The 27,236-nt window shown below is 38.3% G+C and overlaps 1 protein-coding gene across 2 annotated transcripts in view; it reads left to right on the plus strand.

Annotated features, from left to right (window-relative positions):
• Positions 1 to 27,236, plus strand: part of rasa1a (RAS p21 protein activator (GTPase activating protein) 1a) — a 191,986-nt gene that overhangs the window by 43,791 nt on the left and 120,959 nt on the right. For both annotated transcript variants that reach the window (XM_043708652.1, XM_043708645.1), the window contains exons 2-6: positions 7,040 to 7,192; positions 10,796 to 10,931; positions 13,903 to 13,973; positions 21,484 to 21,601; positions 25,642 to 25,673. In XM_043708652.1, the coding sequence (XP_043564587.1) occupies positions 7,040 to 7,192; positions 10,796 to 10,931; positions 13,903 to 13,973; positions 21,484 to 21,601; positions 25,642 to 25,673 (510 nt within the window). The remainder of the gene's footprint in view (positions 1 to 7,039; positions 7,193 to 10,795; positions 10,932 to 13,902; positions 13,974 to 21,483; positions 21,602 to 25,641; positions 25,674 to 27,236) is intronic.

Below are 27,236 nucleotides of genomic sequence, written 5' to 3' on the forward strand. Positions count from 1 at the left end.
TCTCCTGCTCCTTGGATGCTGCCTGACCTGCTGCGCTTTTCCAGCAACACATTTTCAGCTTGTATCCTGCCTATACCTTACATAGCTGAAAATGTGTTGCTGGAAAAGCGCAGCAGGTCAGGCAGCATCCAAGGAGCAGGAGAATCGACGTTTCAGGCATGAGCCCTTCTTCAGGCCCGAAATGTAGATTCTCTTGCTCCTTGGATGCTGCCTGACCTGCTGCGCTTTTCCAGCAACACATTTTCAGCTCTGATCTCCAGCATCTGCAGTCCTCACTTTCTCCTATACCTTACATATGCTTCCTACTTTTTCTTAAACCCTCAATTTCTTCAGTCATCCAGCATTCCCTATACCTACCAACCTTTCCTTTCACCCTTACAGGAATATACTTTCTCTGGATTCTCGTTATCTCATTTCTGAAGGCTTCCCATTTTCCAGCTGTCCCTTTACCTGCGAACATCTGCCCCTAATCAGCTTTTAAAAGTTCTTGCCTAATACCATCAAAATTGGCCTTTCTCCAATTTAGAATTTCAACTTTTAGATCTGGTCTGTCCTTTTCCATCATTATTTTAAATCTAACAGAATTATGGTCACTGGCCCCAAAGTGCTCCCCCACTGACACCTCAGTCACCTGGCCTGCCTTATTTCCCAAGAATAAGTCAAGTTTTGCACCTTCTGTAGTAGGTACTTCCACGTACTGAATCAGAAAATTGTTTTGTACACACTTAACAAATTCAAATATTTTAAAATATTTTAATAGATATACATGTTAGATATAATAGTAGAAATAAATTATACATATTTTACTAATAGATTCCTGATGAAGGGCTTTTGAACGAAATGTCAATTTTTCCTGCTCTTTTGATGCAGCCTGACCTGGTATGCTTTTGCAGCACCATTCTAATCTTGACTCTAATTTCAGTATCTGCAGTACCCACTTCTGCCATATTCTTATACCACTATTGCAGTGTTGGAAATGGTCAATTTCTGTATTGATGTTGGTCATCCAATTAGTGTAATTAATTTTATCACTACCCATTATGTTATCCCTGCTTGCACTACTTAAATCGTTCACCACTACTTTCAAAATTCAAAAAAAAATTCAAAATGAGAACTGAAGTAGTTTGCCTGCTTCTGTTCTGTCTTCCTGCATGTGCAAATCTTTGTTCACATATATGCTCTATTCCATTTGCCCCTCTAACTCCAGCCTGTTCCCAATTGCTTACATGGTCTCTTGACAGCTTAATGCATTTTGCCTTAAAGTCGCAACAATTTCCTATTTTAGACCAGTGTCTTACTTTTTTTTTCAATTTTTCCAAAACGAAAATAATCCAATACATTTTGCCACAAAGCTAGTGAATGGTTTCTCATAATCAAGTGACAGAGTAAAAGTACTTAATTAGTATCACACACTGATGTACCCTGGAACATTGGACATTGAACGTATGCTCAGTCTCCACAATATAAATCGTTGTGCATTAATATCTCAGATGAAAAGAAGGCACTGCTTATTATTTTTGGCAGAGATTCAGGTTTTTGTATGAATTATTCGGATTAAAATTTTCAGTAAACCAATTGAAATTAATATTGTTTGCCAGTGCTCGGACATTAAGAATTTTTTAAAAATTTGTATATTTCTGTTGCATTTTGATTATGATAAATTCTGACATTATGCTTTCAGAGATGCTTTAATAAAGCTGATTTACCAACCTGCAAACTGCTGCATGATTGAGTTCGCCACCTTGTAACAATGACAAATTCCATGCTTAGTTGTAGTGCAGTTAGTACAGTGCACAGATGAGGCAGGTAACAAAGATGTCAGTTACTTTTGATTAAGATAATATTTTGAAATTTTGTAAGGATGTAAAGAAATGTACAATGCAATGGAGTATTCCTGTTTTCATTAGAAGTTATACTTTGTTGTGAGAATTTCTCATCTATAATAACTGCAATAAAAATACTTCACAATGGTTGAATACTTCTCTGATAAAATAGATTAATAAGTATTTTTATGTTTCTGTATCATTTGTGCTAAATTAGATGTTCCTCTCTCTCTCTTACCATGATTCAAAATAGCTTTACCTCGATGGTTATATATTTCTAGTGTATATAATCGTGTAGTTTGCAATTGAATATTATGCATGATTTCCACTTTAGCTAATGGTTTTTTAGAGTATATCTGTGGCATATTATAACTTTCACATTTATTTTAGCAATACTGTTAATCTTGGCTTGATTTGTTTTCCTATAGGACTAATTTGGGCATATGCATTGCTTAAATTTTGTGAACTTAAATGATGATCTTCGTATAAAACTGCAACCAAAACATGAATTATAGATTATTGATTTTTTTTTGCTTTTAGTGTTTGGGGGAGCTTGAATGGAAATGTCAGCACTTGCTGCAGTGAATCTTGTTTAAATCACATTTTGAAAAGTTGTATTTTGCGGTAACGTTCATAAAAATGGATTTCATGATTTTGTCTGCATAGTGTCTTTAAATTTGATAGCCTGTCTGATTTTTGATAAAAATTGGAATTCCATAGCGAAGAAAGTTGAGTGGAAAGCATTGTATGATGTTTTGGAAGCGATGCTGTTGTTTTTATTATGCATATTGCTCTATGCCTAGAAACATAGATGTTCATGTAAAAATAGCCACTTCTAACTTAATGGTACTATTGAACCTTAAGTGATTTTAGAGACCTTTTATAAATTCAGTCTTAAAATTTGTTCAGTAAATTAATGTTCAAACTATATCTAGGTTTTAACACTAAGCAAAACAATCGAAAGAACTATGAATGCTGGAAATCAGAAGTTGCAGGTCTGGCAACACCTGTGGAAATTACAGAGGAACCTCAATTATTCGGCATTTGATTATCCCAATATCGAATTATCCAGCAAGATCACAAAATCTCGATGCTCGGCTAAACTATTTTATCCGACATTCGATTATCATCAATTTGATTAACCGAATGAAATACTGCCTGCCTGTGTCCTTTGGATAATCGAGGTTCCTCTGTAATCAAGAGTTAACATTTTGAATCCAGTGTCCCTTCTTCAGAACTGGTGTTCTTCATTTTACTGTATTCCCAGGTCCCCTGAATCTATCCATTGAGTTCTTAGATCTTTCGCCTGTCACTCAAAAGCCTCTGCCTTTAGTAAAACTATATTGGTTGCAATGCATTATGTTTGTGGTGATGTGGAGGTATATTTCTGGAACAGAGGAGGAACTTTATCCTATTTCATTCATTGGACTCTGTCCTTTTTATTTGCTGTAAAATCTTTAGATGCTGATCATACAACTTTGTATAAGATATTTCATCTGAAACTGTTCTTTGATTAGATTGTAATTTCGAGGTGTTTAAGCAAAATTTAAACAATCCATCGTAAGGATGGAAAAGACTGTACCATGATTCTTTACGTACTTGCAGTTTAGAAATTCATTGTATGTAGTTACAAATTTGCATGTGTGTGACGCAAGCTGTCTAAATCAAACCAAAGTGGATTTGATAAACTTCCTCAGAGGTACTGTAAAGTAAACTAACTGTTACAACATGCAAGTGGGAAGGCAAATGATCCTGTTGAAAATTTAGTTTGGGAAGTTAGTAAAGGAAAATAAGGGATGGCAAATGAACAGAACAAGATCTGTGCATCAGTCTTCACTGAGGATACAAGAAAGAGCTGTCAATCAAGAAGTGGAAGGGGGAGAGGAACTAAAGAAATTTACAGTCACTAGGTAAGTGGTACTGAGCAAATTGTTGGAACTGCAGGCTGACAATTCTTGATGAACTTCAACTTAGAGTCTTAAAAGAAGTGGCTTTAGTTGATGCGCTGGTTTTAATTTTCTAAAATTCCAGAGTTTCAGGAAAGGTTCCATTAGTTTGGAAATAGGGAAACAACTCCTTTTATTCAAAAAGGGAGACTGAAAGCAGGAACTGCAAGGGCAGTTAGCTTAACATCTGATATGGGAGAAAAGGCTATTATTAAAACAAAAAATTATAGGGGGTACAATTTGTACTGCTATAAAGTATATTTCTTCAACATCAAATTGGCTTTAACACGATTGAAGAATTTAGACTTTTACTCAGAGAATGCAAACTTTCCTTACCTGTGTTGGCTATAACGTGATTCTGGCCCCACTGGTTTAAATGGTACAACTATTACGTGAGAATGGAAATATTGTGTTATATCAGAACCAACTGTACTTCAAAATGTTCAAGTTAGTCAGCCTGAGTCTGTATGGTTTGTGGAAAGGAAATCATGTCTAACTTAACTTTAAGACTTGTATGCTATGAATAACAGAAAACTAGTGGCTGTATTGTACTCTGATTACCAGAAGATATTTGAGCATGTACTATACCAAACTTGTGATGTAAGATATAACCTGTTGGCATTGTTAGAGTATTGGCGAATTAAGCAGAAACAAAGCAAGCATAAGTGGGTCATTTTTTGATTTGCAAGATATAACAAGCATTAATGTTAGGACCGTAACGTTTTGCACTTTGTATAAATGACTTGGATGAAAGGATGGAAGGAATGATTGCTAAATTTGTTGATCTGAGATTGTTGATAGTGTGGTGCTGGAAAAGCACAGCAGGTCAGGCAGCATCCAAGGAGCAGGAAAACCGATGTTCCTTCATCAGGAATGAGGCTGGGAACTTCTGAGATGGAGAGATAAATGGGAGGGGCATGGGCTATGAGGAAGGTAGCTGAGATTGCAATAGGTGATTGGAGGTGGGGGTAAAGATGATAGGTCGGAGGGGAGGGTGGAGCGGATAGGTAGGAAGGAAGATGAACAGTTGGGACAGGTCATGAAGACAGTGCTGAGCTGGAAGGTTGGAATGGGGTAAGGTGGAGGGAGGGGAAATGAGGAAACTGGTGAAATCCACATTGATGCCATGGGGTTGGAAGGTCCCGAGGCGGAAGATGAGGCGGTCTTCCTCCAGGCGTCGGGTGGTAAGGGAGTGGCGATGGAGGAAGCCCAAAACTTGCTGTGCTTTTCCAGCACCACACTCTTGACTCTAATCTCCAGCATCTGCAGTACTCACTCTCGCCTAATATCTGGAATGGGCAGGTATTTTGATGAAGAAAGGTTGGACAGGTGATGCTTGCATTTACTGGAACTTGCAGTCAGAGGTAACTTTATTGAAACATAAGATTCTGAAAACATCTTGAATGAATGGATTGGAAAGCAGGTTTCCTTTTCTGGGAGAATTTGGAACCAGTGATCATGATTTAAGATATCAATAAGGAGAATTTTTTTCTTGAGGTCATGAGTCTTTCAAATGCTGTTGCTTCTGCTTTTGAAGAAGAGAGGTTTTAACGGAGAGGTAGGTAGATTCTTGATGGGGGTAGGCAGTAATATAATTTGATTACATCAGTCACAATCTTATCAAATTACAGAGGAGGCTTGAGAGGCCAAGTAGTTTATTCTTGCACATAAATGGAATTTTGGGAATGGAAAGATGGCAAGATAGGAACTGAGTAAGAATGTGGAGTTGAGTTAGAAGCCAACCATAATCCTACTCTGAAGGCTGAAGGAGCTAAATGTCTATTGCCTACTGTTTTGCATTCTTAGGAGGATGGGAAACTGGCCAGGAGACCTTTCAAATAAAATTAGTACATATTTTAAGCTAATGGGACATCATTGAGACTCTTTCCAAGTGTAGCATGATTTATTTTAGCCTTTGATACAAATAAGATATAATTCGCTAAATAGCAATTCCCTATTTATATAACATCTGTCTGATGCACAAAGTCCTTCCAAGGCACATTACAGAGACAAAACAAGAAATAGAAATGTGAGGGGTGACTTAAAGCTTAGATAGCAGTGTATTTTGTGTGGGCTAATGGATAAAAAGAAGTAGCAAAGAGTTTAGTAAGAAAATTTTGAGAATAGTGTTGAAAGAACAACTGTTAAAGGGGATTGGTTAAGAGGATGGCATCGGATGGGATGAGTTGGAGTGAAGCTATAACGAATTATAGAAATGAGTTGGGGAAAGACCGTGGCAGAATTATTACTCCCTCTGGCTTTAGTTCTGACTCTGTGCTAAAAGCTGGTATATTCTGCTGGGACTTACTTGGCAAGTTGAGTCTGTCAACACTTACTAGACCTATTTCAACTTCATGCGAGGACGTTTCAGCATCATATCCATTTCCTTCCATTGTGTAGTACCTTACACTAGTTTGTATTAGTTTAATTGGTCATTGTTTCATTTCTACTCACCCATATATCTTGCTTGAGGTCATTCTATAATTTTAAGCCTTTGATTCCATTATCACATTTGATTTGTCACGACGTACAAATTTAATCAACTTCTGCAATTTAAAACAAAATCTAAATTATTAACAACATGCACCAGTGGTAGGTGGATAGTGTAATCAGTATTCTCCACCCCTCCACCGAGCTCCTGCATTACTGTCATCAATATTGTATTCAGAGCTTATTTTTACCCATTCTAACATCTCATGTTAAATTTTATTGTTTACCAACTTGTATATTATTTTTGTGTACTTTCAGATATGGAATTTTGAGAATGAAGGGTATTAGAAGTTTGGCTTCCATATTCATTATCCATACTTTCACGTTCCAAGTTGAGATAGTTTACTATGACATATCTTCAATAGCTCCACTTTTCATGTTGCATCATTTTTTATGCTGGAGATTTATTCCTCTCAAAGAATTAATTAGTTTAATCCTGAAAGATGCGTATGTAAAATTGCCAGATTTTCTACAATGATGAATATATGTAATATTAATTATTCTTGTCTGGTGTGATATTTTAGTGGCATCTGAGTTTGATGATAAACTTATAGAAAGAATCATTGTTGGACAAAAAGAAATTGGTGGTTAAAATCTGTACTGAAAAACATCTGTCAAAATATGCAAATATTTGTAGTGATTTCCTGACTATAGATTCCTTCAAATTGATTATTAAGAAAAGGTGTCTTCAACTAATGCCTGTCTAGAGCTACTACGTTAATCATATTGTCTGCAGTTTGTGGTGCAGTCTAAGAGCATTTATTCATTTAACTGTTTCAGGTGGTATCATGGAAAGCTGGATCGTACAATCGCTGAAGAGCGGCTTTGTCAGGCAGGCCGATCAGGAAGCTATCTCATCAGGGAAAGTGATCGAAGACCAGGTTCATTTGTGCTTTCGTTTCTAAGTAAAACAGGCTTGGTCAATCATTTCAGGTGATATGTTTAACATTTTTATATCTGCAATTAATGTTGGGGTTTGTGGAGGGATTAGATGGAAAGTGGGATGGGGCTATATGAACATATTGTGTCTGTTTCCTTGAAAATTACAATTATATGTAACTTAGCTCCTGTTTTTTAATAGAGTAGATATGTTTTTAAAACTGATGCTAGTTCACCAATCTTAATGAAAATGCAGTGTAGCGTTGGTCACACTGCTGAGTTCTAACTAATTTGGGAACTTTTTTTACAAGTCATTTGGACTTGCTTATATCTGCTTTCAAAGTCAAGGATTTATTTGATGAGTTTTTATTAAGACTTATGTCAAGAACATTGATTATTTGAAATTATTTCGAATTGGCCCTTAATTTTCATGGATATTGTAGATTGTAAAGAATTTAGTACTTGTTAGACTTTAATCAAACATGTTGATGTGGCACCTAAAAGAGTATTGAAACACAAAATAATATCTTGTAGAAAAACATTGAATAGGATACTTACTTCATTTGCAAGAGTAATTTCCAACTGTTGAGGTTGCAGATCTGTTTCGTGGATCTCCTTCAATCTTCCACCAAATAAACTTACCTATAGAACTGAAAATCTGATTATCTCACTGAAGTATATAAAAATAATGTGCTAGTAATCAAGACTTGCTGTTCCGAGAGTCATCCCAAAAGTTAAATATTTTTAAAATCTCACAGAATTCCTGACTGACTTAATTTTCAGACCCAGATGGACAGAAAGCATGGAGCAGGTTTCTGTAATAAACAAGAATTATCATTTCTTGTATTAAAAAAAGACTCCAGCTAGAGGCAAGAAATTATGAACCGTTGGTATATAACTCTACGAGTTAAAGCTCCAGCCCCCCTTTAAGTTCCAACTCCATACATGCGTGTAGACAGAAGCAGGAAAAAAAATGGATGTTATGGTCTGAGGGAAAGACTGGAAAAGCAGTCGTCCTTGTTAGCAGGATTTGCTGAGATGATTCTTGGGCTTCTCACAGTACTGCTTTTAGATTTCCTTCTACGGATGTTATCACTTCTTTGCAGGAGGCACAGGGTGACTGGTTCACACTTATTAAAGGACTGTGACTTCTTAAGTAAAAGCCACAGCTTACAGCAACAGGAAATATATTAATGTTCTAATTTTTTTTACTGCTGAGAACAGAGACAGCACCTGTTCTTGAGGCGATCTGATGGCTTCTCCCCATCTTGTTCACCGCCCCAAACTGTTCAGTTATATGGAAGCCAATCACATTGTTGTTGACAGGCAGAAGGTCTTTGTCATTGGACTATGGACTAATGACCAGTTATCAATCAGCTACTTATTGCCTGCTGAATCTCCATTTGTACACAGCTCTTGGCTCCAGCTTGTCTACAAACATTTTTTTTTAATAGAGCTTGAACCAGCAATTGTATAAACAGCAGTTACAGTGAGTGCCAGTTTACATTATTTGAAAGGTTAAGCTACCTCAACAAACGTTGGCTTTCGCGTCATAGAGATGTACAGCATGGAAACAAACCCTTTGGTCCAACTCATCCATGCCGACCAGATATCCCAACCCAATCTCGTCCCACCTGCCAGCACACTGCCCATATCCCTCCGAACCCTTCCTATTCATATACCCATCCAGATGATTTTTAAATATTGCAATTGTACTAGCCTCCACCACTTCCTCTGGCACCTCATTCCATACACGTACCTGAAAAGGTTGCCCTTAGATTTTTTTTTAATATCTTTCCTCCTCACCCTAAACCTATGCCCTCTAGTTCTGGACTCCCCATCCTGAGGGAAAAGACCTTGTCTATTTATCCTATCTATGCCCTCATGATTTTATAAACCTCAATAAGGTCACCCCTCAGCCTCCAACACTCCAGGGAAAACAGCCCCAGCCTATTCAACCTCTCCCTATAGCTCAAATCTTCCAACCCTGGCAACATCCGTTTAAATCTTTTCAGAACCCTTTCATGTTTCACAACATCGTCTTGATAGGAAGGAGACCAGAATTGCATGCAATATTCCAACAGTGGCCTAACCAATGTCCTGTTCAGCCGCAACATGACCTCCCAACTCCTGTACTCAATATTCTGACCAATAAAGGAAAGCATACCAAACGCCGCCTTCACTATCCTATCTACCTGCGACTCTACTTTCAAGGAGCTATGAACCTGCACTCCAAGGTCACTTTATTCAGCAACACTCCCTCGGATCTTACCATTAAGAGTATAAGTCCTGCTAAGATTTGCTTTCCCAAAATGCAGCACCTCGCATTTATCTAAATTAAACTCCATCTGCCACTCCTCAGCCCATTGGCCCATCTAATCAATATTCCGTTGAAATCTGAGGTAACGTTCTTCACTGCCGACTACACCTCCAATTTTGGTGTGGTCTACAAACTTACTAACTATATCTGTTATGCTCACATTCAAATCATTTATATAAATGACGAAAAGTAGTGGACCCAGCACCGATTCTTGTGAAACACCACAGGCCACACGTCTCCAGACTGAAAAACAACCCTCCACCATCATCTTTTGTCTTCTACCTTTTGTGCCAGTTCTGTATCAATGGCTAGTTCTCCCTGTATTCCATGAAATTTAACCTTGCTAATCAGTCTCCATGGGGAACCTTGTCGAACGCCTTACTTAAGTCCATATAGATCACATCTACTGCTCTGCTCTCATTAATTCTCTTTGTTGCTTCTTCCAGAAACTTAATCAAGTTTGTGAGACATGATTTCCCACGCACAAAGCCATGTTGAGTATCCCTAATGAGAGCTTGCCTTTCCAAATATAGGTAAATCCTGTCCCTCAGGATTCCCTCCAACAACCTGCCCACCACCGACGTCAGGCTCACTGGTCTATAGTTTCCTGGCTTGTCCTTACCACCTTTCTTAAATAGTGACATCACGTTAGCCAACCTCAAGTCTTCCAGCACCTCACCTGTGACTACTAAAATTATTATTTTTCTATTTCAATCAACAATCAACAGTAAAGAAAAATATAAAGGAAAAGTCTTTACAATTAATCTCCCATCTACAAAAGTATTTCTGCTCTTTTATTAACATTTCTTTGGGATGTGAACCAGTCACAGTCTTATTTCTGCTGTGTTAATTGACATGCATTGGTCTTGGCTCTTTTTAGGTTAGGAACATTTTTAAAAATGAGCTTTATTACTTTAAGTTAATTGTATATCATTAAAATGTGCATTTAGGTGCTTTTCATATTGATATCTGTAATATGAAGTTTCAGATTTTTTGGGCTGCTGTAGCAATTTGAGAGTGTTGCATTTTGCTGTTAGTCCTTTTGTTTTTCTTGGTGGCAAAGTCTAGATGTGAAAGCTTATTTTGGCTTGAAGAGTGAGAATCCAGCTTGCTTGACAAACGGCATTGTCTAATCCTTCAATTTCTTTTTAACTACTTCTGGCAGAAAATCTAATAATTTTATTGAAGGCAACTCAACCTGTTTTGCGACTGAGTTTCTATATATGTCAAATTATTGCCTCAACATCATTTTCCATTGGGAAAATTAATGACATACGTCTGTGGCAATTGTGAATCAAATTAATTTTATAACTTTGTGATCTTAATACTCATTCTAGGATAATTGCAATGTGCGGTGATTATTACATTGGTGGACGACGATTTTCTTCGCTCTCAGATTTGATAGGTTACTACAGCCATGTGTCCTGTTTATTAAAAGGAGAGAAGCTTCTGTTTCCAGTCGCACCCCCAGAGGTAAATGCGTTAGTTCATAATTGAGAAGAGTTTGTGGACCAATGTAAAACAGAAATTTTGATTTATAAATGAAAAGCTTTATATATGAAGAGGTCCATCGGATCGTTTTTTGTGGTCTACTCATGCACTCACTTGTGTTTTCTTCCCTCCTTATTCTGTGTCTTATTAGATGTTGCTCTACAAGTTATTTTATTAATTTATCATTTTTGAACCCCACTTCAGCTTTCTTTTAATTTTTGCTCTTGCTCTTTGTCCCTTCTACCTTCATTCTTTCTTTTTCTTTATTGTCCATTTTAACTTTTCAACCCAGGTGCAAAAACGGATGTGAGATAGAGGGGATTTTGTATAATAGGTTCCGAACGTTTGCAGCATGAAAATTAGCTATATGCTGCCAAGACATCATTATTGTGTATTAAGTCATGCAGTGAATGTGCAGGTACAGTTTTTCGTTCTTGACCTTTTCGTTATTATAATAAGTTGGATTTTGATGCCCAGATAAGGGTGAAGCTAACAGTTTTTTTTGTTAAAAATGTAAATCTGACAACGTCCAACGAATGCAGAAATAATTAACCATTTCTAGTTTGTCCGGTGAAATGGTGCTATATGGTCATGATATCTTACTGAGGAGAATTGGTATGGTAATGTAATTGAAATGTTTGAAGTTTCTGTACTTGTGTGATAGATGGATGCAAGGTTCAGCAGAAGTAGTTTTGTCTTGTCAGTGTAGGTTAATTTTTGGAAGTGCATTAAGTCTTAAATACAATGAAACAACTTCTTTGGCACTAAAACTAAACTTTTACATGTGTGAAGGCTCATTCTTTCAGATTATATTTATTGCTGGAGATTAAAAATTTTGTTTAAAACATTTTTCTTCTCTTCAAACCATATTTTTTCTTTTAATTTATTCTTTGTACATTATTTATTAAATTAATCTTATAATTTGTACTTCCAAGTTGAAACTGTTCTCTCTTCATTAACCAATCAAATTGAAAGATTGTTAAGCAAATATGGTTTATTGTTCTATTCACACAGGACCCCCATTCCATGCATGGGTATCATAGTAAGTTCTAGTGCAAAATCCACAGAAAATCTGTTTAGTTCAGTGAATTATTGGCATCTTGAGCAAAATTTAACCCATTAGTTTTGAACCTTGCATAAACACAACTCTGTCCTTGCATTGCTTGTCTACCAGAACATTTAGTGAATTATCAAAGGGCACTATGAAAGAGTTCAACTAACTCATCTGGCTTTGGAGTGTGGTAAGTGCATTCGTGTATTGGGAGCATTATGGGGTCCCATATGGATTTACATCTTATAACATAATGATGAAAGGCTGTACCAATATTTTTAACATTTTCTGTTTTTTTTCTGATCTGAAATATGCATTATACACCATTTTTGGGATCATGTAATCTTATTGATTGTGTTAAACAATAGGCTTCTTAGAAAACAAGATATTTTTAGGAAGCAAATAAGTACCATGTGAAATTTATGGGGATTAGAGTTGAATGTTAGAGAATTGGAAAATTGGTGTCAAATAGCATTGGTGTAATTTAGAATATGAGGTGTTGACATATCAAATGTGATTACTTATTACTGCAAGACAATTCTCACTTTAATGTCACCAAGAAAGAGAAACATTCTAATGCAATTACCAAGTGACAGTGATTATTACATAAAGCTTTGAGCAGAAAACCTGTTTTTAATTTATTTAAAACAAATTTCTTGATTAAAATCCACAATTTAGAAGTAAAATCAGACATTGTATGAGGTCAGTGAGATTTGGTGGGAAGAATCGATGTATTTTCTTTTAATTGCTGTAGGGAATTGTGAAGGCTACCATTGGAAAAGAGAGACAGAACTTTCATTTATATAGCTGTTTTCATATTCACTGGATGTCTCTGAAGCACTTTACAACCAATGCAGTTTTGTATGAAGTGGAATTACTATTGTAATGTAGTAAAGTGATGGTCCATGTATCCTCAGCAAGCTCCTAAATACAAGACTTTAATAGTAATGGCCAGACAATCTTTTTTTTGTGATAACATCTATGCTGGGAAATTGTTGGAGTCTATAACCAAGGTAGGAAACTGAACATCTTGACAATTTTTAGATAATCAGAGAAAATCTGCATGGATTCTTGGCTGGTAGATCTTGTCTGACAAACATCATTGAATTTTTTGAAGAGGTGACTCCTGTAGTGGACAAGGGAATGTTGTTTATTTGGACTTTCAGAAGGCATTTGATTAAAACCCTGTGTGTCAGGCTGTTGATGGAACTATGTGAAATTACTGGCACATTACTGATATGGCTGGGAAATTGGTTCAATGGCAGGTAACAAAGTAAGGATGATGGGTGTAGGTACATAACTTGATGAATGCCACTAGTGGTGTCCGACAAGGATCTTGTTAGTGACTCAATTATTCACTTTTTAAAAAAGTACTTAGATAATAGCATAGAAAATCATATATCCAAATTTTCTGATAACACAAAGTTAGGCAGCATTGTAGACAGTATAAATGATAGCATAAAATTGCAAGTTAATAGACTGGGTGAATGGGCAAAAGTGTGATAGATGGAATTCAATGTAATACTTTTTTTGTCAGTTTGCTGATTTCTGGAGGAATAGGGTCAGTTTCTCAGGGAGGAAGAGAGTTGGAATTCCACTAATCTGCTTAAATTAGAATCTCTTATAAATATTGGTTCCAACATTTCATATCTCTCGGTTCTGACTTGAGGTGGCTTTGTTCCCTAAGCAGGACCTTGTCTCAGTTGACTGGGTCAAATTTTCAACAATTCCATCTAGTTGAAAGTTTGTAAAGATTAGTTCTTCACAAAGGTATTATTACCTTGAGACCAGTCATAAAATGCTTCATTTGAAAACCTACATTTTTAAGCAAAATATTTAGTTTCTACTTTGATACTTTTATTTGTTAAAATTAAGAATTGTTTCTCCTATCCAAAATTATAGCCTGTTGAGGATAGAAGGAGAGTTCGAGCCATCTTGCCATACACCAAAGTTCCAGACACAGATGAGATTAGGTAAGTTACTGCTTTTTTTTCACTGTAAAAGTAAAGCATTTTACTTAGAATATCTTTTGGTCAATTCCTTGATTTGGTAAAAAGAGAATTCTTTTTGAACACCAACTTCAGTATTCATTGCTCCTAGACCAAGGAAAATACACTTACTTCACTATCTTCTGCATGTTGGAGAAAATTCAAGTTTGCAGTTGCTTCACATTTAGATTTTGGAAGAAACTCTGCCTGTGTTTTTCCCAACTACCTGGCCTTATCATTTCATTTGCTGTGACATCTTGAAATTGTTGATGCTGAACCACTATTTTCAATGCCTTTGATCCTAGAAAAAGGTTCGTTGCAACCAAACCCGTAATCCTATGCACTGTGTCTTTCATTTTTTAAAAGTCTGAAGCTCAAAGTGTTCACCTGCTTCCCCAGCAACTTAAATTCACAATTGTCTTCCTTTTGTTTAAGTCTGTACATTACTTTGCCCTTTTATGTTTGTAACATAATTCAATATTGTTATCTCTGCTTCCCCATCCCTAAAATCTCCATTCCTCTGTGTAAGGCGTCTTAACTAATTGCTGTCCCTTCCATTTCCTTACTGCTTTGTCTGATTTGCTTCTTGGAAGAAAAATGTCCATTAACATCCCAAGGTTTTCCATAGAGTTATTGCTTCAAGTATAATCATTGTTATTCAGGCAATTGTACAAGCAGGTTTTCTCAAACAGCATTGAGATGTGAAACAAATCATACTTTGCTTCATGGAACTGTTTGAAGGAATAATCTTAGCCATAACACTTGTGGAGGTCTTATGTTAATTTTTAGATCTTTGCTTGATGAAATAGAGAGGAGGCACCAAGATTAATGTCTTGTTCCAAAGATGGCACCTCTGTACATTCTTAATCTACGTTTATATGCAGCCCGAAATGCTTAATGCCTTTAGTGGGACTTGATCCCTTATTCTTCCACATGCACCATCACTTAGCTTAGCTAACATCTAATGTAGGCCTCTGATTCTCCATTATCACCTTATTTTAACACTTCAAGTTCACTTTACAGCTGTGTACCATCTCAGGATGACTTTTCAAAACCAAGTTAGGTGCAAGGAGACCAAAGTACCTGAATCAATAGTACACCCTTTGCCTCACTGATCTTCACCTTTATTAGCATTACTACTACAATCTTGTTGATGCTATTTTCTTCCCCTTTTATTAAATATCCTTCCTTCTCAAATAATTAACATTATGAATGTCTCAATTTGCCTTGCTTCATGACTTTCAAGATCAGTGGTTTTAAATAAATGTTGAGAAAGATTACGCAACTTTAAAACATAATGTTACAAATTCAGATTTGGTACAGGTCCTTCTTGGGTTCAGTGGCATCAGCTATTGTGTTATTTGTATGCCTTTCATTTATGGATGTGGATTCTGCTACCTTTTAATCTACATGTTTGAAAGCACAACCTATGAGTTTAACAATAGCACCCTCTTGAGTTCTGCACTAGACAATCACATCTCTTACATGTGTGTTTTCACTCATATTTTAAATAAGACCATTCTGCTCTTCCCATGATGCTTTGAAGGTATTAGACAAAGATCTGCCTATAGGAGTGCTCTCAGAAATCCTGGTACATGAGCATTAACTTGATATGAATGCTGAAGTTATTCACTCTTTCTAGATTCCTCTACTGGAGGAAAGCGTGGTTATTCATCCATTCCCTGGATGAGCAGAGTATCCTGTAACCTCTTAATTTTAGGAATTAACTGTACAGTTTTGGGCAATCCAGACTCAATCTGAAATATTATTAGGCTTTCTCTATGGCTAATGCCTCCTTTCTATAATGGAATTTTCTCAAAATGGACCCTTTTAAATTCCTTTGTGGACTAACCAGCACATTGTATAATAATTCCACCAGCTTTTATAAAGTATATCTTTTCTCCTGTACAGGGGGTCCTGTATTTCCAACTGTCTGAATTGTGAACATGATCCCGTAGAGGGTGTAATTTTAAATATTTGACATGAATGTTTGCTCTACTTACAAACGGCTGCTTTATGTTGTCTTGCACAGTTTTCTGACTTGTGTATGAATCGACTTGTGAATAGATGCAGGAACCTAATCCGTTATCAATCCAGTGACTATCTGTATCTTTTTCTATTGGCCTTGTCATGTCACTTTTTAACATATGTAGGCTAGTTTTTAATGCCTTTTATTTTAAAAAAAAAGCAATGTCAGAGGTTTAACTGTACAAGGCTGAACAGATGGTCGCCAGTGATGAGGAGCTGGGTCTGGTGGATGTGTAAGAGACCAGGTGGGGAAGAATTCATTGTTATTGGACAATTGTGTGCCTTGAGGAAGTTGCAAAGATGAGGCACAATAGAATGAAGTGATTTATGTGAAGGAGTGAACTTTAAAGAACTGGGGAAGGAGGAGTTACTTTAGGTTAATGAACACAGAGGTTTGGGTAAGTATGACTTGGTTTCGCTTAAGATCCTATCTGTTTGGATTGGGGTGAAGTTTAATGAGGTTGAGAAGTCCCACTTGCCCCAGAGGTATGTCCAGTCACAAAACCTTCACAGCAGAAAAAGAGGCCTTTCAGTCCATTGTATCCATTGTGCCAATCATTGTGGGCGGCACGGTGGCACAGTGGTTAGCACTGCTGCCTCACAGCGCCGGAGACCCGGGTTCAATTCCCGCCTCAGGCGACTGACTGTGTGGAGTTTGCACGTTCTCCCCGTGTCTGCGTGGGTTTCCTCCGGGCGCTCCGGTTTCCTCCCACAGTCCAAAGATGTGCAGGTCAGGTGAATTGGCAATGCTAAATTGCCCGTACTGCTAGGTAAGGGGTAAATGTAGGGGTATGGGTGGGTTGTGCTTCGGCGGGTCGGTGTGGACTTGTTGGGCCGAAGGGCCTGTTTCCACACTGTAATGTGAACTGGAAGTCCATTTACACAACACCATTATTGAACCAACAAAGGCAGGATGTGCTTTTGAATACAGAGCAATGGTATGAAAGTTGGGTGTTTTATGATACATTTTAGAAGTTCATTTGTTGGCTCCAGGAGGAGGGAGAGCAGGCGGTGGCAGAAGCAGTTGGTGGCATACAGAGGGATTGAGAGATAGAGCAGGGTGTTAGAATTGCCACTGCAGGTGGGGGGCCAGGCGATTGAAAAAAAAATCCCTTGCCGCTGTCTGTTATTTGTAAAGAAAGGATGAGGGATGGAGACCTCTAATGAAGGCCTGATGCAAGCTGATCCAGCACTTGAAGTCGAAGATGCGGTTACCACTTCAGACCTTGGAGGTGCAATGACACGTGATGAGTGAGAAGAGCTAATAAATGAACTTACTAAAGTGGAGGAGGAAATTCAGCAGCTTTCTCAAGTACTTGTAGCTAAAGAAAGACATGTTGCTGAATTAAAGAAGCTAGGATTGATTCCACTACTTGAACTTGAACAGATTTTGTCAGAAATAGATTAGGAAGTTTTGAGAAGATTTGGAGCTCAGGTTGAGGTTCCGGATGTACATTTGTTTGCTGAGCTGGAGGGTTTGTTTTCAGATGTTTCGTCACCAGACTAGGTAACATCTTCAGTGAACCTCCGAATAAAGCACTGGTGAAGCCCACTTTCTATTTATATCTTTTGGGTTTCCTTGGGTTGGTGATGTCATTTCCTATGGTGATGTCATTTCCTGTCTTTGGTAAATGGGATCAGAGTCAGTGTGCTTGTTAATAGAGTTCCAATTGGAATGCCATGCTTCTAGGAATTCTGCTTGGCTTGTCCTAGGATGGATTTGTTGTCCCAGTCGAATTGGTATCCTGCCTCATCCATATGTAAGTATACTAGAGAGAGTGGGTCATGTCTTTTTGTGGCTAGTTGATGTTCATGTATCCTGGTGGCCTGTTTTCTGCCTGTTTGTCACAGTTCTTGCAAGGTAATGACATTAGTAAATGACATTAGTTTTGCTGATTGTCTGTATAGGGTCTTTCAAATTCATTAGCTGCTGTTTTACTGTGTTGGTGGATTTGTGGGCTACCATGATGCCAAGGGGTCTGAGTAGTCTGGCAGCCATTTCCGAGATGTTTTTGATATAAGAGAGAGGGACTAGACTTTCAGGATGAGTTTTGTATGCTTGATTGGGTTTGTTGCTCAGAAATCGGCAGACTGTATTCATTGGGTACCTGTTCTTTTTGAATGGTGGTAAATGGGATCCAAGTCAATGTGTTTTTGATAGAGTTCCTATGCCTTACCACCCACTTCACCTTCAACAACAAAACCTACAGACAAACCAATGGAACCCAAGGGATCTCTGATATCAGGGGTCTTAGAGGCAGTAATGCAGAGACTCAAACAAACAGCTCTGCCAACCATCCACACCAAACTTTGGGTCTGCTACATGGATGACACCTTTGTCATCACTAAGCAAAACAAATTAGTCTTGAAGGTTTCCTCTATCAATAATACCCTTACTGGCATAAAAATCACTGAAGAGGACGAAAACAACAACAAACTGCCATTCCTAGATGTCATAGTGGAGTGAACAGCTAATGGGGATCTTCAAACCTGCGCCTACAGGAAAATAACACATACTGACTAAATACTAAACTACAGAAGCAATCATTGCAATATCACAAACTAAGCTGCATTAGAACATTATTTAAAGAAGCCAACACACACGGCAGCACAGGAACTATGCAGAGCAGAGAAAAATCACCTATACAGTGTATTGAAAAAGAACAGGAAATGACATCACCATAGGAAATGATGTCACCACAGGAAATAGTTAAAAATCACACAACACCAGGTTATAGTCCAACAGGTTTAATTGGAAACACACTAGCTTTCGGAGCAACGCTCCTTCATCAGGTGATTGTCGTTGTGATTGGTTTTGAGAGCCTGGATGGCATTGCGTTGGGAACGGGTGATGTTTTGCTCTACCTTATGGGTACGGTTGATGAATCTGGCATTTATATATTTCCTGACAGTTTGAGTATACATGTCAAGCCCAGGGCAGCGGCCCTCCGGTGGGGTCCATGTTGACACCTTCTTTGGTCGCTCCTCTACAGATCCCTGTGATGACTGTTCTAGTTCATCAGTGGGCTCAGTGGGATCACTGCCGGCACCTTGAAAGAATTCCCGGAGTCTCATTCGTCTGATGAACTCCTCTGTGTCTGCTGCCAGAACCAACGTGTCCATTTTGGTGGTGGGGCAGAAGTTGAGACCCCTACTCAGGACTTCAATCTCTTCCGGTCGAAGGGTGTGGTCCGATAAGTTGACAATAGACTTCCCCGCAGTGATAATGTTGCCTATCGTGGTTCCAGGGTGGGCTTTGCTATTACTGGTAAGAATGCCCAGCTTCTCGTTTTTTGTCCTTGGCATGCATGTACGTGGTGTAGTTTTGTCGCCTTGTCTGTTTGGCAATGTCACATAATTGTACTGATGTATCCTGTGTGCAGGCTGTGAGTGTGGATTCCATCTGAATTTCAAGGTTGTGGCGCCTGCTGTAGAGTTAGTGTACGAGATGATTGAGAAGTGTGAGAGGTGCGGTGGGAAAGTCTCTCTGCTTAGTCTGTGTTGTAGGTCGACCTAAGTGGGTTCGTGATCCGTAATCCATTCGGGATCTTTCCTGCTTGCCTGCATTCCTGTAGAAACTTGACGTCTGTGTCGATATGTGCGATCTTCTTGGAGACCCTCTCCACTTTAAGCCGGCAGTTAGTGGTGTCGATAGTAGTCATGATTCGGAGATGCCGGTGTTGGACTGGGGTGTACAAAGTTAAAAATCACACAACACCAGGTTATAGTCCAATAGGTTTGCTTCCAATTAAACCTGTTGGACTATAACCTGGTGTTGTGTGATTTTTAACTTTGTACACCCCAGTCCAACACCGGCATCTCCGAATCATGATCACAGGAAATGACATCACAACCCAAAGGAAACCCAAACATATAAATAGAAAGTGGCTACACCACCAGTGCTTCATTCAGAAGCTCACTGAAGATGTTATGATGACAAAACGTCTGAAAACAAACCTTCCGGCTCAGCGAGCGAACCGGTATCCATAGATTTAGAAGCTCAGTGTAAGATCACACACAATACTGAAATTGTAGACAATCTGGTTCACTTTGACAGGGGCTGGCAAGGATGATCAGCTTGGTGGGTGGAGTTGAAGATAGTAACTTCATTACCTCCCATGTTTAACATTTGAGGACTTGCCCCATACCTGATTTTTAAAATCTATCTTCTTGTTTATAACAATGTGGAAAATCACAATGTAAAAATGGAATATACTTGCTGCCAGTCATGTGATGTCATGAAAGACTCCCAGGCTATTATATTATGAACAACTGTAAAACAGATGTGCTTCTCCTCCAGTATAGCATTGTGTCTCATTTGGTCAGCCAGACTTTCAGGGTTTGAACTTCCTTTTAAGAGTAGTTATCATGTCATCATTCCCGTGGCTCGATTACACTTGGACTAGTTTTGCCAGTACCAAAACGTTAATGGCCACAGAAGCAACTTGAGCAAATGTATGATATCTGTTCAACAGTGGTGGTGTGAGACTTTTGTGAAGTCTTTTCTTTAAACTGAGGGTGGTTGGAAATGTGCTTCAGTGTCACCAATTTTTTAAAAAACCTTTGAGTTTAGCTCTTTTAGCTCCCTTTTTCTCTGTCTTGGACCACAACTGAAGAATCTGTGTCAAATTTGCTGCAAAAAAATTGATGATAATGATATCATCTGTGAAACTGATCCACTGTGAAACTGGCAAACTAAAATATTTCCGTTGATGGTATATTTTTCTATAGTTTACTATGCAAACACACAATGTGGAGAGACAGAGATATGGAAATCTGTACTGGTTTCTTTGACAGAACATAAAAGGTTTACTCATTTGGTGTGTTGTATGCTCTTTGTGTGATTTCCTTCAAAGCATGCCATTTGTCAATTTCCTTCACTCTTGAAAAGATTACATAATCTCTCCTGCTGATAGAGAAGGGATAGCAAACTAACTCTGGATTAGCTTCAGGAAGTCTTTTATACAATAGTATAATCTGAAACTGAATTCATGATTTACATTTAGTTTCCCAGTTAAATTCCCATCTAAGCGTTTATAGTTCTTTCTATCCTTGGGGATATGTTTGTGAACAGTTTGAGGAGTTATTTAAGGATTTCATCCATCTGCAAGTTGTCAAAACTGTAACAATGAAAATGAAAAAGAATCTTTGTTTCTTGTGGATCATAAAGTAATTGGTAACTGAGGAAATAAACTATATTTTTCCTTGAGTCATGGCTGTAACAAATCCTGCACTTCATAATCTAAATCTTCAACCTTCTGAACAATATGGTTACGAAAAGTCTCAAACCTGTGCTGCCTCAGCTTATGTATACTACTGGCCTCTTCCATGTTGATAAATTGATTCAGTTGTTTTGTAAGAAGTTTCATTTGATGAGGTTTTGGGGTGCAGATTAATTATTTTCATCTCAATTTGGAAATGGTTTTGATGTTGCTGCAGTTTCAATGTGGGTATTATGTTTATGCAGTTTTCTGAAGGGGGATATGTTTATTGTTCACAATGAACTGGAGGATGGATGGATGTGGGTGACCAACCTACGAACAGATGAGCAAGGCCTCATTGTGGAGGATTTGGTAGAAGAGGTGGTGAGTATCTGAAACTAAATCTTTCTAAAGATTTCAGTGCCTTAATTATTTACACAAGCTGTATGCCAATGTCTGCCTAATAAAAGCACACATTGGACATTTCTTTAATGAATTTAAAATTGTGAATCTTGGAAAGCTATTAGGACAATGTTCCATAGTCATGTGACCTTTTAACCATTCTGCATAGTTCAGAAGTGTTGAAAGGCAGAGTTTCTGGGCATTTTGGAAATGTTAGTAAAGGTTGCAAGAAATTAGGTGACAAATTTCATTTTAAGGTTTCAAGGCAATTGTCTATACAGTTAAAATATATAGAGAACTATTATAGTTAAAAACAGTTGATTGTCGTGTGTTGTTCAATGAGTTAATTTACCTCATGGTTAATGATGGAATTTAAGTTTAAAGTTGAGCTAATCTAATTTTCTGGCATTTTCTTTATAATTTTAGTATAACCTTTTTTGCAAGATCAGTAAATCTTGTCCATTGTTCATGTATTGCTATTATTCAAACTCTTTCCAGTTGTCCTTATTGTGCATTGTTGGTAAGCAGCCAAGATCACTCCTTGTAGGTTGAAATGTGATCCCTCTCAGCTTTTGGGGGATAGATTTCTCAAGTGAGCAGGTCTGTATTTTTAATAGACAAAACTGCATCAAATTAAAAGTGATTTGATCTTGTTCCAGCTTTTGGATTTGAAAAAATTAAAGTACTGTGAATGCTGGAGATCTGAAACAAAAATAGAAATGCTGACGAAACTCAGCAGGTCTGGCAGCATCTTTGGGAAGAATGTTTTGAGTCCAGTGACTCTTCATCAGAACTGACAGTGTTTCTATCTTGGATTTCACATTCTTTCTCCATGACCATTGCAAGTCAGTCAGATTTTGGATAGCTGATCATTGCCTGTGAGTAGGTGCTATGTCATGTTCATCTGCAGTCCATCTGTGCTGCTTGAAAGAAAGTTCCAGTTTTTTGACTGAGTGACAATGGAAGAATATAGATATAGTTTCAAGTTAGGATGTTGTGTGGTTTGGTTAGAAATTTGCAGATGACCGTGTTCTTGTGCATCTGCTGTATTTGTCCTTCTAAGTAATAAAGTTCATATATTTGGAAGGTGCTGTTGAAGACGTCTGTGTGAATTGCAGTTTGTAATTGGTGCAGTATGCTGTAATTGCACCTATGGTGGAGAGAATGCATCTTTAAAGTGGAGTTTGGAATGCTGGTCAAATGGTTGAGAACTTGCCTCCCAAATCTCCAAACCATATCTACCCTCTCCAAGGTATAAGTCAGATGACTGTCGGAGTACTCGCTGCACATATAGATTTGTACAACTCCAATAGTGTTCAAAAAGCCTGACACCATCCAGGGCAAAAGGAGTCCACTTGGTTGCAGCAGTCTTTGACTTGCTTTTTGTCACCTTGATATTTATTTGGCTTGTCCAGTTAAGTTTTCGTTCAATGGAAACCTGTTGAGTATTGATCGTGGTGGATTCAGCAACAGGAATGTCATTCAGTGGGCAAAGGAAATGGTTAGATTCTGTCCGTTGGAGATGGCCTCGTACTTACGTTGTCCAGTACAGGATTTTGTGCAGGTCTTGCTGCATGCAGACAAAGTGAGGTAGATTCATTGGAGCTGATAGAGTTTGATATTGCTGTACTGTAGAGAATGGATTTAGTTGTTTGATGAGTTTCTAGTAAGTAGTGATGGTTATTTCTATTCTTTAATGTTGACATAGTAAAAAAGCGATTTGTGGTAAAGTTAATAAAATACATTAAAAAGGCACCATGAGTGAATAATATAATTCATTTATTTAAAATTCTTTAATGATGGCTGTTCAAGTGCTATGTCAAGGTTATGGCATGTGGAAACTCCTGGATATCATTGTGATCCAGGGCAAACAGCTATAGTAACTGTTTTGAGATTCTAGCAGCATTTGGCTCAGAGTTTGAGCTGGTTGCTGAATTACAGCAATGTGACGTTTTGGAGGGAGAGAGAAATCTGCCTGGATTATTTGTTCCTCAAGACTGTTATCTTAGTGCTTACATACATTGAACCTATCACTGCATGTCTGCACTGCCTTGCCAAGCCCTTTTTTTTTTGCATTTTACACCCACCAGTGTACTTCTGTCTTGTATTGCTGTTTGGTACGGACAACAAACTTGTCATGATTGTCAGCAGTCCTAAGAGAAGACAAGTGAGACAGCCTGCACTTGGGGGTCGAGGCACATTGAGTTAACGTCAGCCTTTGATACCAGTCTAAGCATTCGGACATGATCAGGTAACCACCTGGAGTGGTCAGGGCCGAGCCTCTGTCATTGTAAGAAGTGAAGGACCAAATGTCTGGCAATCCACCATGCATTTTGACGCTTTCTGTCCTATAGTGTTCTGTGATGAGAGAAAAAGAGATATTAAACAAAGATGAAAGCTACAGCCTGCCTTTTTGTGCAGGTAGGGGAAACGTAATGACTTGTCCAAAGCGAATGAGTAGGCAGCAGAGATTACTAGTGCGGGGACTTGTTGTAGGTGACAGAGAGGAAGGAAAATGTTGCATGTAATGCTGAGATTGATAGAGTATGAACCTTGATCGCAAGTGGGTGCAGTAGCAGTGAGAGTGAGGGGTAGCAGAGAAGATGGTGGCACTTCACTGGTAGAGCATGGAATATCATTGATCTTCTTTAATATATTGTTGGGCGTTTCTCCAGATAGTTGAGATCATGCTGACCTGTTGCAGTCTTAGACCAGATAGGGCCTGATGTCACAGCCTCCTTTGTCCTTGAGGAAGAGTATGCTCTTCCTCTGCACCATTCTCTCAACAAAGTGAGGTATCAATTTCCTCTTCTGTGTCATGTTTAGGGCAACTCTGGACTGAGTGTATTTTTCTGGAGGCAAACTGATCTTTTAAAGATGGTGTCTGGGATGCCGGTCCATTCTGCAGTACCCCATCTGTGACAGGTCCTGCTGGGTTTTTTGACTGGGATTAGGCTAACATTGAATGAGAGGGACAACATAGAGATAAGATAGATAGTTAGTGAGATGGATTTGGGACAGTGTTATGAGAGAATTCACTTGAACTTGTGGTGAGAAGCTCTCTAATAGAAAAGATGAAAATGACACTTGACCAAAAATGTAAGATTGAAATTGTAGAATCAGTTTGGGTGGAAATAAGGAATAGTAGGGAACAGAACTGAATGGTGGCAGTGGTCTACAGACCCCTTAACTACTAACAGCAATGTGGGACAAAGTATGTTTGTGATAAGGGATAGCAATGGTTGTGGGAGACTTCACACATACAGGAAAAATCAGTTGGCAGCAGTAGCTTGGATAATGAATTTGGAGAGTGCTTTTGAGAAAGCCATATCACAATACATGTTCTGTAACCAAGTAGAAAGCAAATTATTTTAGATTTCTTAGTTTCAGGAAAGGTTCTATCAAACTGGAAAATAGTAAATATAGCTCTGATCAAGAGGGAAGCAGGCAAGAAACAGGAACCTGTGAGCCAGATAACTTGATATGTGTCAATGGGGTGGTGTTAGATTTAATCATTAAAGAAATTATAATTGTGTACTGGGAAAAACTGAAAAAAGTAATTGTGAAGAGTCAGCATGAAATTGTCAAATAGAAATCATGTTTTAACCAATTTATTTGAGTTCTTTGAAGGAGTACATGCTCTGTGGGTAAAGGGGAACCTATTAGACATGCTGTACTTTGATGACATGCCATATCAAAGGTTATTGTAGAAAATAAACCTCATGGTATAGGGGGATAACGCATTAGAATTGATAGGAGACAGGATCTGTCTTTCAATCTTTCAGGAATCATCTTTCCCCAATTTAAAAATCTGAATCAACTCAAGTTGAGTTGAATCTGGTTGAATTTGAAAAAAATATTTCTTCCAGTTTGTCCTGTGACTTTCAGACTAATGCAAAGTTTTAAAGAAATTGTGTGTAAAGTACAGTTTTGTTATGAATGTGTGGAGCCTCTGTTCCTAACTTGTACAGATACAAATTGATTCATTTTGTTTGACTGTTCAATCTGGATTGTGTTTGCAGGACCGTGAAGAAGATCCACATGAAGGAAAAATGTAAGATTTTCAACATTTCTTTCATTCTATTGCGTTACTAATAAAATATGACATCAGGAATCAAAAGCAGATAGACAAAAGTGAAGATATTCTACTCACTTCGGGCATAGCTATATAAATTGCACCATTTGTATTAAAACTTGGAAAGTCAATTACAAGAATGATGAAGGCACATATAGTTAGTAAGTTGTACTTCTGCCTAAGTTCAGATTTAGCTTGGACAGTTGAACAATCTTTCTTACTGCTCCAAAATGAACTTTATCAAATTATTAATGGAAGGCACCTTTTACTTCAGTATGAATAAAGCCAGATCCTTGTATTTTGACATTAAGGGCAGAATTTTCCCAGGCTTTGAACGATGTGGGCACCTGCAAGGAATGTGGGAAAATGGGCAAGAATGAGAAAATCAGATTCTCAGGATTGAGAGGGGCAATTCCAGTTGTTTGTTTTGGTCTTAAACAGTGAGATCACCAATTTTGGTGGTAAATAAGAGAGTTGGGGTTGTAGTTGCTTATCTGCAGCCTACAATTCTCTCTTCCGCTTTGAGAAGCTAGATAGTGACATGGCTTAGAAAGGGTGGATGCTGGGAAATTGTTTCTGTCAGGCGGGGATACTAGGACCATGGGCACAGCCTTCGAATTAGAGGGTGTCAATTTAGAACAGCAACTAGGAGATATTTCTCCAGCCAGAGAGTGGTGGGCCTGTGGAATTCATTGCCACGCAGCGCAGTGGAGTCCGGGACGTTAAATGTTTTCAAGGCAGAGATTGTTAAATTTTTAATCTCACAAGGAATTAAGGCATTGGGGGAGAGTGCAGGTAAGTGGTGTTGAAATGTCCATCAGCCATGATTGAATGGCAGAGTGGACTCGATGGGCCGAATGGCCTCACTTCCACTCCTGTTTCTTATGGTCTTAAAGACAATTCCTGACTTAAAAGTCAAGGGGTTACCCAGCAGCTGGAGCTCATTATTTGTTTCTTTGTGTCATTTTACTGTTTCTCTGTTGGCCTGTCATTGAATGTTCCATGGACACCGTTCTCTTTCACCTTCGTCCACTGATTTGTCAAACCTCACCACATAAATGTGGCTGATCCCAGACAAATTCAGAAACTACTTCAGCCCTTCAGGACTTTACTTTGCAGCTCAGGGCCACTGTTTATTCACATGCTCCCATCGGGTCACTTTGCACACATCTCATGTATCCATACAGCATATTTCTTATGGCTGTTAGTTTAATTTCTTTGATCTCCCTTTTATTCTTAATTGGTGGCTGTTAACCTCTCTGGATTTTATGGGGCTTTTTTAGCCAGAGGGGTTGCTGCTTGTGAATGATGAGGATTTGAGTAAAAGAAAGGAAATCTTGGTGCAGGTGTCCAGGTCCTATGAGTGCCTATTCCTGCAGTACTGCGCACAGTTTTGCTTTGGAGGAATGAGAAGAAATATCATTAGAAAGAAAGTGAAGGACAGATTTGATGTAGGGATGATGCTTCCCTAGGCTGGGAATTCTGGAGCAAGAGGTCAATGTCTTAGGATATGCAGTAGATCATTTTAAACTGAGATTAGGA

This window comes from Chiloscyllium plagiosum, chromosome 2, assembly GCF_004010195.1.
Source record: "Chiloscyllium plagiosum isolate BGI_BamShark_2017 chromosome 2, ASM401019v2, whole genome shotgun sequence".
Lineage (NCBI taxonomy): Eukaryota > Metazoa > Chordata > Chondrichthyes > Orectolobiformes > Hemiscylliidae > Chiloscyllium > Chiloscyllium plagiosum.